Source organism: Vipera berus (genome assembly GCF_964194415.1).
Source record: "Vipera berus genome assembly, chromosome: 4".
Lineage (NCBI taxonomy): Eukaryota > Metazoa > Chordata > Lepidosauria > Squamata > Viperidae > Vipera > Vipera berus.
In genome coordinates, this window is record NC_138206.1 from 58,046,503 (window position 1) to 58,060,246 (window position 13,744).

General features: G+C 38.2%; 1 protein-coding gene across 1 annotated transcript in view; it reads left to right on the forward strand.

Moving 5' to 3' along the window:
• The window catches only part of PDE9A (phosphodiesterase 9A), a gene marked incomplete at its 5' end in the record, with an annotated part of 81,725 nt that overhangs the window by 38,383 nt on the left and 29,598 nt on the right, over window positions 1–13,744 (forward strand). The window contains 3 exon segments of the mRNA XM_081327934.1: window positions 3,866–3,920; window positions 6,342–6,412; window positions 11,582–11,666. Of these exon segments, the coding sequence (XP_081184060.1) occupies window positions 3,866–3,920; window positions 6,342–6,412; window positions 11,582–11,666 (211 nt within the window).

Below are 13,744 nucleotides of genomic sequence, written 5' to 3' on the forward strand. Positions count from 1 at the left end.
CAGAGCGATTAAAATTCTGACAGACATATATATATATATATATATATATATATATATATATATATATATATATAGAGAGAGAGAGAGAGAGAGAGAGAGAGAGAGAGAGATTAGATACCAGAGCGATTAAAATTCTGACAGACAGACAGATAGATAGATAGACTGGTGTGCTTATATGTAGACACATTTTAATACCAAGGCTACCATACCTGAGCTCCAAAAATCGAATCAGCCACTAGATGACTTGATCTCTGCTTCTCAAAAAAGCAGTGAGTAAGAAAAGATTGATTTTTTTTCCTTGCCAATTTTAACCTAGCATTCAAACATACATCAAATAGACAGAATCACCAGAGCGATTAAAATTCTGGCAGACTAACTCAAACCAGCAAACAAGCATAACCTACAGTTGTTTGGCTATTGGTGGAAGCATGGTCAAAAAAGTAGAGGACGCTCTTCCTCCCCCCAACTCCTTATGACTTCTTTTACAGCATGAAAAATGACATGAAGGTGGAAAGGTGCAATAGGAAAAATACAAGTGTGTTGACCTGAATTTTGATATTTTGATATTTGTTATGTCTACTATTACGGGTTTTCTGGCAAATCACAGCAATTTCTCAGCTAAGAGTTAGGAGAAAATGATGCCTTCCTTTATTGAAGTTGCCAACTTTTTATGGCAGAGATCCTGTGGATTTAATAGGAGAGATACAATGGTCAAACGGTTCCTTAGCAGGCAGTGAGGAGGAAACCTTCAGCTACTGAACTCTCCTTGAAGGTTACATGGGAAATCCACCAGGGAAAAGGAGAGAAAAACTTGGCAACACCTAGAAGTCTTCAAGCAGTTTTGTGGCCAAGTTTGTAGAACACTTTGCAAATTTCAGTAGTTGAAACTTCTCCGTTTCACAGTTTCTGATAACTTGGGACCCTGGAATTGCATAAATAGTTAATGTGGATTCAGGAAAAGAGACCTTTGTCTCTTTAAGGCAAGAGGAACTGCTAGCTGTATATCTTTACTGTGCTGTTGGGTTATAAAAACATACGTCCTCGCTGTTTTATTACATCTATAAACATCAGGCTGCAGTTGACTGTTCCCTGGATTAGAATGTCCTAGGACTAAGGCTACATAGATTTACCTAGGAGTAAGTCTCATTTAATTCAACGCAGGTACCTTGTGGGTAAATAACTTTAAGCTTTGCACGTAAATTTAGAAAATGAGAGGGACGAAAAGTACAATATCTAGGGCAGGGATTCCCCCTCCCCCACCTTTTTTTTTAAACTGGATTGTTTTTATAGGACTTGGTCATGCTCATGTAAGCTTCGGGCAGTGCCAAATACTGAAAAGCAGTGAATGTGGGATACAATTTATTCTTGGTTTGGCCTTTTATATCGTTCTGTGTCTGGTGGATGGTAAGCAGAAAGAAATCTTTTATGCTACTTTTAATTAAAAGCACTTCTTGTTCTGGTTCAGTTCTTGGATTGCTAACAAAAGTAGGGAACTGCTTTCTTTTTGAATAGATGAAAGCCATTTGCTTGAGCTAATCTTGCTGTTTACTTTTTTATTTTTTATTTTTGCTTTATTGGAATACAGTAAATAAGCAATCTCTTGCACAGGCTGAATCTTTTCAGAAGCTTTGCTTTAGCTTAAAACTTTCTATGATTATTCACATTCATCACCACAGATGAATCTTTGCAAAAATGCTAACATGGAAAGATAATAGTATATTATATTTTATATATACAGTATGTATCAGAAAATAAGTTTGAATGAACGCATTCTTTAAAGTACATAATCTTGAATGTGTTTTCAATGAGTTTAACTCTTCACGTAGGCATTTAGTTATTTATTGATTTCAACAATTTCTGCGTAATAGTATTTTCTTGCTTCATGATAGTAGGTCTAAATATTACAGTTATTTAAAATAGTAACTTTTCATGGAAAATGCATTGCTAAAGATAATTTGTGTATATTGGTACAGATCCATAATTTGATTAATCTGAAGTACTATGTTTTAAGGGTTCCCAACTTGCAGAAATTCTAAAACACATATATTTATGAAATACACAGATAGATGGCTATTAATTATGTCTTTATATAAGGACATTGTATTCAAATCCTAGTCTTTAAAAGCAATGCTCACATGCACACACATATAATTTTGTCTTTATATTAAGTTAACATTACAGATTGAATTATTTTATTGCACATGCCACATTTGCTTTAAAGAAAATAAAATTAAAAAACAATTGGAATCTCAGAGCTGAAGGCTAGATTAGGAAAGTGGAAGGAACATCATTTAAAATGGCAAATCATGGATGTGTCTATTAAATCACCAGGAAGTGAGTTTAACTTGGGGGAGTGTTTATTCATCTGTGAACAATATGTAGGAACCACAAATTTATTTTTACTGCTAAATAATTGGCTTCAGCAGTTTCTGTTAAGTTTCCCAGATCATCTGGTGAGCCACTTCTGGAGACAGTTTATTAACACCTTTGGTCTGTGAGAAAATGCACAAAATATTCTGAAACATCACTTCCACATGCAACAGTTAAATAAAGATCAATTTGTATTATTGCAGAGGTTCAGAAATAACCTGAACTTATATTGGAACTTATATATATTTGCAGTATATTGGAAATCTAGTATACTGCTTTTCTCCACTTTAGAAATAAAACTGGATTTCCGGTAGTCCTGGCTAATGCTGGGTAGATATATAGGGCCAGATTGTCTTTTGGGCAGATTTCAATAGATTTATTTTGTTTTTTGTTTGTTTATTTAAAATATTTGTATAGCCACCCATCTTAAACACAACTCTGGGCCGTTCACAACAATAAAATTAAGTGTAAAATCATAAGTCATAAAACTATTTTTTTTAAAAAAGCAGCACTTCAATTGGTTTCCCGTAACCATCTCCAGATATCCTCATTCTATCTCAATATATACAGTATACATCTTTTAAAGGTTTTATGTTTGTTAAAATGCTGCATCAGACACTCTTAGCCATATAACCTTTTAAGATAATCACCCAAAAATAGCTGTATTGGACACTTTTAACACTACCAATTGACAAAATATGTGTCTTTAGATTTTTACAAAGGTAAAAACCAGCTGCAGGTTTAAAATGTTTTTTTTTACCCACCCTGCATTCGAGAAAATGATTTTAAAACCTCCTAGAAATAAATACCTTTTAGAAAAAAGGGGGTTAAATGCAAGTCCTGGCCGCCTTTTAGGGCCTCCTTTTTTCCCTGCTTTTGAGGCGCTGATTTTTAAAACTCCACAAAAATTAAAAGCATCATTAGGCTAGAATGATTAGAAATAAAAAGCATTATTATTATTATTATTATTATTATTATTATTATTATTATTATTATTATTATTATTATTATTATTATTATTATTATTATTTCACTGGTCCCCAAAGTAGGGCTTGTTTCCCAAAAACACAGGACTTTGTTAATTATTAATTTTATTTAGCTTATTCTGTTTGTTTTGAATGTCCATAGAATTAGTCTAGGGTTAAGCTAATCATGTACCCAGAGGCTTGACTACCTTGACTTATTGATGGGGGTTAGGTTCAAGACACCTTATCTGAAAATAGGGTTGCTAGGGTTACTCTTGCTTATCCTGATGGGCTTAGGCCTACACATCACTTCCGCTCGCCTTATCTGAAAATAGGGCGGTTACTTCCGCATAGGGCCATGATCTACTGATGTAATCAACACCACGTGTGTTTGTTTACTTTGATGACATCACTGATTAAAAATGCTGATTATTTTCATTAAAAAAGGTATACACTATAACTACTGCTATAACTGGTTTCTTTTTTCATGATATCAACTTTCTTATAATTTTGTATTTTATTTCTAATAGAGAAAGAACAATTGTTTCAGAATTTGCTGGAGCAGATGGTTGAGCAACTTTCAAGGTAACCCTTTTTCTATACAATAATTTTAAAACTATGGAGCTTCCACAGAGGACTTGGAGGCGGGGCCGTTTTCAACATTGCAGAAACTTGCCTGTCCTCACTTGAACCTGGTGCTTCTCTAGTCAATTTCATAGGCAACCAAATCAGCAAACCTGATCTTCTAGTCAGCTTCTAAATTCCTGCAAGAACTGGCACAGCTCTATTTTCTCTGCTTGTGTAAAGAGTGTCCCTGGATACTTGCCCCCTCTCAGTCACATTACAACATCTAGTTTCAGGGAGCCCCCACTTAACTGTACAATTAGAGCAGGGCTTTTCAACCAGTGGTATGGGTACCACCTGTGGTACATTGGCACCTGGCAGGTGGTACGTGACCATCCTAGAAAACTGATAACGGGTGAGGGGAATGAGCTGAACCAGTGGCAGCACCACACAAGCCTGAGCGAGAGATGGCTGGAGCTGCAGGGCTGTCAGGGCTCAGCGGAAGCGCCAGGATCAGCAGCAGGCTGCAGCTGGAGCTGGGTGCTGATCCTGGTGCTTCTGAGCCCAGAAGAAGTGCCGATCAGCTGGAATGTTGCAGCATCTCCAGGGTCTTGTGATTTACATTCAGATGCTTGGCAACTGATTCATTTTTGTGACAGTCACAGTGTCTCAGGGTCATGTGAAGTGACCAAAACCTGCTGCAGCCACCCAGCAGACAAGGGGAAGAAAAACCAAACACCCCCCCACCCCACCCCTGCTGCCAATCCTCAACAGAAATGCTCGCAACAATGAAAACCTCGGACAGGAGGAAGAGCGCCACCAGGCGGGCAGGCAGGTGTCTTGCTCGGCTGTGGCTTGGGAGGCACTTTTTCAGTGCCATTGTAACTTCGAACAGTCACTAACTGAACTGTTGTAAGTCAAGGACTACCTGTACTTCATCACTTTTTTCCTTTTTTTTGGTCATCAAGTTTTTGACAGCTTGCTAGGTGACTGGTGGTACTCGGGTGTTGCCATATCCTAAAAGTGGTACAGTGGGTGAAAAGGTTGAAAAGCCCTGAATTAGAGGCCCTACCCTACCATGGCTGTACCTAGTGGGAAAATCCCTGGCCATTAGCTAGAACTTATGTGAGGCCATTGTCTTGGTTTTCAGTCATCTGCAAAATGGAGGTATTTGGGTAGCCACAAAACTTTCTCCTCAAACCAACAACTCAGATTTTTTTGAACCGAACAACAAAAGCTAGTGTGCTGTAATGGTAAAGATGCAGAACTAGAAATGGGGAGGCCCAGATCCTCATCCATCTACAGCCCCATAGGTTTACTGGATGATACTGAGCAAGTTACCCTCAGCCTAACCAATCTCACAGGGTGGTTGTAGTAGGGAAAATAGAAGAACAGAGTATGATCTGTGCCACCTTGATCCTGTATATAACAAGTGGAATACAAATTAATATAGAAATGCCAGTAACATATATTGGAAACATGGAGGGGAGGGCTAGCAGAGTGGTATTTTAGCTTTCTAGGAGGGACAGAAGTGAGGGGAGTTTTCTTACTCTAGGAGCTACCATAACTTGGAAGAGAGGGCACTGACTGAATGGCAATTTTTTACATTGGTCTACTTGTTATTCGAAAGCTAGCAAGATTGAAAAGTACCATAAGATTTGTTTCAAAATGCTTTGGTGGTTTAGGAATAGAAATGGTGCTGTGCTGAAGAGCGCTATTGTACATCCTTCCTTCTTTCCTTGCAGTTCTCAAACAGTCTAGTCTGGAGTGGGAAAATGGATGAGATTTATTCATTGAAGGCTACAAAAATATGCACCCATGATTGAAATGAAGCCACTTTAAATCCAGTGCTAAGGAAACATTCCCCTGTTGCAATGTATACACCTTCTTCATGTTGAAAAAGAAAAGAGAATTATCTTCGTTACAGATGAAGTTTTAGAAAAAAATATATACATTTAACTTGAATCAATTTCATAAAATTAAAATGATCCCAAATCATGGCCAGTTTATTATATTTGAATAAACATGGATGTGCAGTTGCCGATTCCAGAAGTGTAAAACTGTATATCACTATAAGTTTATATTTACATGCAGCAAATAAATCACTGCTAACATGTATACTGATTCCTCCATTTATTTCAGAGAAGAAGACATGTTTTACATGTCACTCATGAAGGAGCCTTATTTTTCCTTCTAATCTGAATTAAATGGGGAACCTTTATGGACAGGAGGGGATCCGTAGGTTGAATGTAAGATCCTAAAGCTGATCTTTATTTAGCTGGGAAATAGATAGTAACTGGACACCTTTAGTTGTTTTATTTTTCAAGTATCTTTCAGTGCATTCAGATATTGACTTTCAGTATTTATTTTCGCATCAACAGATATTGTTTTTCATGCATATCTTCTTACTTAAGTTTGGGACTGTTGTTATTTCATCTCCAGGGTATTTAAAATTGATGAACTGAAAACTGAAGTATTTAATCAACTGGCAATGCTGGAGAAGAGGGTGGAATGTGAGTTCTTTTTTTTCTACTAGTAGAACAGAATAGAAATTTTATTGGTTTAATCATCTGACCATATTACAAATATAAAATGTATACCAGTAAATACAAAAAATAGTAAGACATATTCCTGATAAATTGTCAAACTATAGTTAACCCCAGTCAGATCTAAACAATCAAAATGGCCTTCGATGTAAAGACTGTGGCCTTATTAGTGATATGCAGGTTCATTCCCTGCAGAAAGTAACATAGTTACTCCTGGGTGCCCCAATATTTCTGTTGTTTTTAAATACTCTAAATAACCAGTCCTTTTTGCAGAATACAGTTTGCCATCAATGAGGATATGTGCAATGTCTTTAACTGCTGGTGCATCACAGTTACACACTCTTCCTCCAAATGGAGTTCCATAAAATCTTTCAGATCTTATCATGAAATCAGGTTGTTCAAAATGAGCTTTAGGAAAAAAAACTCTTTGATGTTGAGGCATATACAGTAAATTGTTAAATATTTTTCTAACTGGGAAGCTGATTTGGGTTGAGCCAACCATTTCAAGGAATGTGATGCAATATCATCTTGGGCAGCCACATCCATTGACAGTTTCTCTGAAATATTTCCTGGCCTTCAGATTTGATTGGACTGGGAATTGGATGGAGAATCGATATTGTGAGATGGCATTTGAAAACTGGGCAGCCCCAAGCACCAGGGCGCATATTATGCAGCTGTTCTTCAAAACCAAGTTTGAGGTTTTCTCTAACAAGCCGAAGCCTAGAATAAATTTGTATCTGTTTGAGATTTTAATCTTTTTGTGAACATACAGTACCTTGTGCCTTCTTTATGGCAGAGAATAGTATAGTCAGGGCTTTTTTTGTAAAAGAAAAAGGTGCCGGAACTCACACATGTCACACAACCTGCCTTGCCTACCCTACAAAGTTCCATCCAAAAAAGGTGCCGGAACTCCGTTCTGAGTGTTCTATGAGGAAAAAAAGCCCTGAGTATAGTATTGGAGAAAGAGAAGGGGGAAAAGCAGCCTTTCAAGTCTAAAATTCTTCTTTCTCATCTTACGTCATTTGTACAGAAAGTTAGTATAAAATCTTTAATCCTGTGCAGTAAGTCTATATTCTCCTCAATAACCTGAGAAGACTGCTGCAGTTCTAGATAGGATCCTTCAGTTGTGATTCTTTCTCTGAAAAGCAAAATGAAGGCCATGTTCAACGATGTTCTGAGTACTGTCTAAATTCAGTGACAGATTTGCTGAGAAAGAAGTCTGCAATTTTCTAAAGTTGTTAGAAAACCTTTATCTTGGATCCTAGAAGTGCAAAATTAGGAATATTTAAAATACAGTTCTTTGGGTAGGAGTTAGAAAGTATATTGTGGGAGATGACCAGGCTGAGCCCGAGGAAAGGGTCAAAGTTGTTATCAATCTGGAGTGCCTTTGTGCCCATAAGAGATCTAAGTCCAGCCCACTTTGAATTCCATTGACTCTTATCTCCACCAATTTGCTTTCACAATAGTTCAGATTCTTGTAGGCAGCTTTAGCATACAATAAACCTATATATTTGTCCTGATTTCCTGCACTTGACATACATTTTTTAAAACTAAGAAAGAAGTGGTAAAACAAATTGTTAAGACCCTTATGTAATCAACACTTTTTGACTGATTATGTGCCATCAAAAAATCAGCTATTATAATACTTCAAAATGATAATTTTGAGTACCGTATTTTCCGGCGTATAAGACGACTGGGCGTATAAGACGACCCCCTACATTTCCTGTTAAATTATAGGGTTTGGACTATACTTGCCGTATAAGACTACCCCTCTTCCAACGCACACCAAATAAAAAATAAAAAACATCAGATTTGATTTTAATATGGTAATTTTAATTCAAATGCTTATGACATACAGGTACTTAGTAGGAAAACTGTCACTTATAAACATAAGGCTGTTTGTCATCAAACATGTAAACATAAAACAGTGCAAGTGGATTAAACTTAATAATAATAATAATAATAATAATAATAATAATAATAATAAGAAGAAGAAGAAGAAGAAGAAGAAGAAGAAGAAGAAGAAAAAGAAAAAGAAAAAGAAAAAGAAAAAGAAAAAGAAAAAGAAGAAGAAGAAGAAGAAGAAGAAGAAGAAGAAGAAGAAGAAGAAGAAGAAGAAGAAGAAGAAGAAGAAGAAGAAGAAGAAGAAGAAGAAGAAGAAGATGGAAGGGACCTTGGAGGTCATCTAGTCCAACCCCCTGCTAAGGCAGGAAACCCTATACCATTTCAGACAAATGGCTGTCCAGTCTCTTCTTAAAAACTTCCAGTCTTGGAGCATTCACCACTTCTGGAGGCAGGTTGTTCCACTGGTTAATTGTTCTAACTGTCAGGAAGTTTCTCCTTAGTTCTAGGTTGCTTCTCTCCTTGACTAGTTTCCATCCATTGCTTCTTGTCCTGCTTTCAGGTGCTTTGGAGAATAGCTTGGCTCCCTCTTCTTTGTGGCAGCCCCTGAGATATTGGATCACTGCTATCATGTCACCCCTCACCCTTCTCTTCGTTAAACTACACATACCCAATTCCAGTAACCGTTTCCTATTTTCCTAATTCACTTTTTCACTTTTCCTAATTCACTCTAAAGCTTTCCCTGTGCAGAGCCTTAAGTAACACCAGCTGCCTGCAATTAGTGCAGGTTCGCATCCCACCAGGCTCAAGGTTGACTCAGCCTTCCATCCTTCTGAGGTAGGTAAAATGAGGACTCAGATTGTTGGGAGCAATAAGCTGACTTTGTAATAATGCTGCTTGTGGGGGGGGGGGTGAAAGCTCTAATAAGCAGGCATATACATAGAATGAAGGCTATTGCTAAGCACATTGATTTGTGCTTTAAATTGTAAGCCGCCCTGAGTCTTCGGAGAAGGGCAGGATATAAATGGGATTTTAAAAAAAAAGACCAAATGGGAGATCTGCTCCAGGTTTTCCAGCCAGCCCGCCCAGTTCCTGAGTCAAATGTGTCCTTAGAGCTAAGCAGCTGCTCTGGCTGCGGCATTCCCCACCTGCCTTTCAAGTTGGGATGGACTACAGCTGCTCTTCAACTTTAGAAGGAAAGACGCCCAGACCCCAGCCTGTAAAAAATCACAGACTGCAGCTGCTTCTCCAATTGGTCCCACTTTCCCTGCGCAGACTAAATGGAAGATCCGCTCCAGGTTTTCCAGCCAGCCCTGTCCCTAAAGTTTCAGCACCCGGTGTATAAGACGACCCCTGACTTTTGAGAAGATTTTCATGGGTTAAAAAGTTGTCTTATACGCTGGAAACTACGGTAATGGATTTTTTAAATAATTTTCACAATCTACATGTAATAAAGGTTTGTGTCTGCAAATTACTGCCTTGTAAAAATAAAACTATCAGGATTCGGTGAAAAACAAGGTTCTGATGGGAGAATTTTTCCTTTAATGACTCAAATTCATATGCAAATAGTATGACAGAAAAACAGAATATGAAATGAAATTCAAGAATGAATGAATGAATATTTCATTAAAATTATTATTGGAACAGGCAAATATAGAATGAGCCCAAAGGACTGAAACTTTCTGTCTTAAATAGCTTCAGTGATTTCAATTAACTGTTTTTTTATGAGTTTTCAGTATGTTTTTGCACAAATGAAATTTGGAGCCACTGATATTTCCATATAGTAAACCTGAAACACAAATGTTTCAGTTCAAATTACTGCTGGTGAGTTTTAATTCAATGTATGCTCACATCCTGTTTATCCCCAAGTGAAAATCTGAAGTGTCTAGTTTATATATCTCCCTGAGACACATGAGTGGCCATTGATAAGTGAGATGAGGCTATGCCTCTCTGTAGAGCAGACATGTCAAACACAAGGCCCGGGGGCCAGATCCGGCCCACGAAGTGGTTCATGTGGCCCACGAAGCCATCCTGGAAACAGTGAGGGAATGGCCCCCACTGCCTTGGCCCTGGCCCAGAGACCCTCCTTCTACCAGAGACCCTCAGATCTGTCCCACTCCTGCCCAGGCACCCATAGGCACCCTTGATGCAAATGATGTAGAGCTGGCCACGCCCACCCAGTAGGCCATACACACTCTAGCCACGCCCACCCAGTAGGCCACGCCCACCCTGGCCATACCCACCTGGCCCCTTGAGGGCAACCGCAATGCTGATGCGGCCCTCAGTGAAATTGAGTTTGACACCCCTGCTGTAGAGACTGAAGTATCTGAAAACTACTAAAAATAAAGATTATTCCACTTGCTTGCAGAGGTTTGTTGCCAGCGCTGCCCAGCAGGAAACATGCAATGCTGGTGTGATGAATGTCCCAGTCAGGCTGACAATTTATTGCGGAGCAGTTCATAAACATTAAAATGCCAGAGCAAAGGTAGTTCCAGCAAGCTTGTATAGGAGGATCGTTACAGGAAAAGTGCCTCATAAAGTGATTCTGTACTAAGAATGTACCAAGAATATTCTTTCTTACTCTTAAGTGGTGTTATGAGCAGCACATGCTATTTACTACTACAGCTTTTTGGCTAGAAGTTTTCCATGCAATCATTTCATGTCTGTCATCACATGTTGAACAATATAATCCATTCCTCCTCCTCCTCCTCCTCCTCCTCCTCCTCCTCCTCCTCCTCCTCCTCCTCCTCCTCCTCCTCCTCACTGAAGAACCAGTTGGAATTGCTTTCTGTCTATCTTCCTAATATGCTAGTTAGCGCACCAGGGTGAGAAAAAGTTGATCCAAGGCTTAGTGTCACAGCTGGTGCTTCTATACAAAGAACTATCATGGAACCATTTTTTCATTTAACAGGATGCTAAATGGAAGCCCAACAAAGTATTGTCACTATATAGTGGTTTGTATTAATATAGTAGGGCCACAGCTTGCTGCTTTCATTTATTCCTATTCTAAGAAATGGTCCAAGGAAGCTGAAGAATGGCTGGATGTTGCTGCTGTGGCTTACAATACTAATGTAGCTGCTTTTCTGCTACTTCTAATGTTATTCTTAGTGTTGTATTATTTGAATGATTGATTCTATTAACAGTACCTGCCTGTAGAGGAGCAGGTTTCAGATTGAGGGGCTGCTGAATCACCAGCATGCTGTTTGGTGGCTTTTGAAATTCTATTCAATTACTGCAATGAGATCCTTCGGCCTTCTCCATGGTAACCTTCCTGTTGTTTTACTCTGTTGACAGTGGAAGGACTGAAAATAGTGGAAATTGAAAAGTGTAAGAGTGACATTAAAAAGATGAGGGATGAAATGGCTGCAAGGAATACCAGGTAAGTTTTGTGTTTTGCTGCTTGTGAAGAAAGGCACTTCTGAATGGCCACTTCTGCATTGGGAAAATTCCGAAGATTTATTTAGAAGCCAATCAAGAGATACCCAGGATAGAGTGTCAGTTTAGTCTTGGACATGGAGAGCCAGGGTTAAGTTTCCATTCAGCTATGGAAATCCCAAGGTGGCTTGGCCATTCACTGCCCAATCCACCTCACAAGGTTATTGTTGGACCAAAATTAGGGAAGAAGGCTAACTTATGCTCTCGGAGAAAAGGTGAGAATATAAATACAGTCAATAAATCAGTATTAAATTAATGTTGCCTAGAGCTCTGGAGGAATGGTGGGATATAAATCTAAGGAATCAGAAAATGGGTAAAATCCAACATGTTTTTTAAATTTATTTGAGTAAATTATATGGCTACCCATCATTCAGTAGTGACTCTGGGCAGTGTGCAAGTTTAAAATCAAGAGTGGGGCTTACTTCCAGGTCAATGTGCATAGGACTGCCATCTAATAAACCAAATAATGTCTCATTTTCAATGGTCATTATTCACAAATTACGAAGCTTCTTGGTGTTTTTTAAATTAGCATGGATAAAAAGTCAAGATTCATTAGTTTTTTTAAGAACATATGGCCACTTAATAGTTAAAGAGTAACTGGAAAAATAACTCTTGGAAAGATTAACATCTTGGTTTCCCTCCATTAAGCCATCCGGTAATAAAGACTTCTGCCCTTGGTTTTATGCAGAGAACAAAAAATTCTTTTGCCAAGAAAAACATCAGTTTGGTAACAGACTCGCTTACAAGAAGTAGACCTGCTCCAATACAACATGTAATCTGAGAGAACATCACAATATATGCACAGCAACTCCTTTTGCACTGTGACAGAATGTGCATGTTATATTTTAACTCCCCAAATGAGTTATTTCCTTTTTATGGAAGAAGCCAGTCAACTAATCTGATGTATTAGGAGGTTTGGAATTGTAATTAAAAGAACAGCAGAAGCAACCATTGCTTGGGATGGGAGACTTGATGAATTTAAAAACATCAGGCTGTTCTGTAGCCATCATTCCTCATAAACAAGTACATGAGCAGCTAAACAGACATTTAAAACTGTTATGGAAGGAGATGAATAGGGAATTATTCTGAATCTTAGTCAAGAAATTGTTGTGTACCTGCATCTCAAATGCAGACTGATTTATCTATCATGACCTGGGGCATGTGGGGGGAATATTAAATTACACTATTGTCAATTGTGGAAAATTATGTCAAGATGTGAGACTGTTTGTACTACATTTAACTGTTCTTCAGTTAATATTTGTGCTTCTTTGCACAGAAATTTACAATTCACTAAAGACAATATTTGTAGAGTTCTTCTGAACAAAACATTTTAAACCTTTTTAACCCCCCAAGCCTTTTCTTTCTACTTGCATCACTTCACTGCCATTTGTCTTACTGGAAAATGTATGTACTCTAAGAGTGCAGTTAAACCTTAATATCTTTAACGAAAATTAAACTTAAACCACTCAGCTAGGACACAATTCTAAAATATTAAAAGCATGAAAACTAATATTAACAACAACTAAACAAATAAAAGATTAAAACCAAGAGCGCAGATGGTTACACGGGTTGACATTTGATTCTCACTCAACCTCCTCCAATGCTTATCCAAAACATTCTATAATGTAGGCCTGCTCACTATCATATAATTCTTCAGAATCAATAAATATACAATAAACTTCCTTTCCCATATTTATACATTTCCCAGTGATCTGATGAAGAACAAAATAATCAGTAAGTGTACAACAGACCTTCAGGTCTTCCAACTGTAGGAAATATGCTACTTCTACAGCTGGAGACGTCCAGTCCCACTTCATGAGTTGCATTCCATAGGTGATTCACTTTAAAGTCCCCCAAACCCACCTCTCCCTGCTTTGTCAGTCATTTTGAATGAAGTTCCCCATCCCACACCCCCAACCCAGGGAGATTTCACTTCCAGTGTGCTTCCTTCTTGGGTTTAGGGGCAGCCGTGTCTTTTTTTAATTAAACAAACTACTTGCCATGCCCTTGTCTCCCAATTCC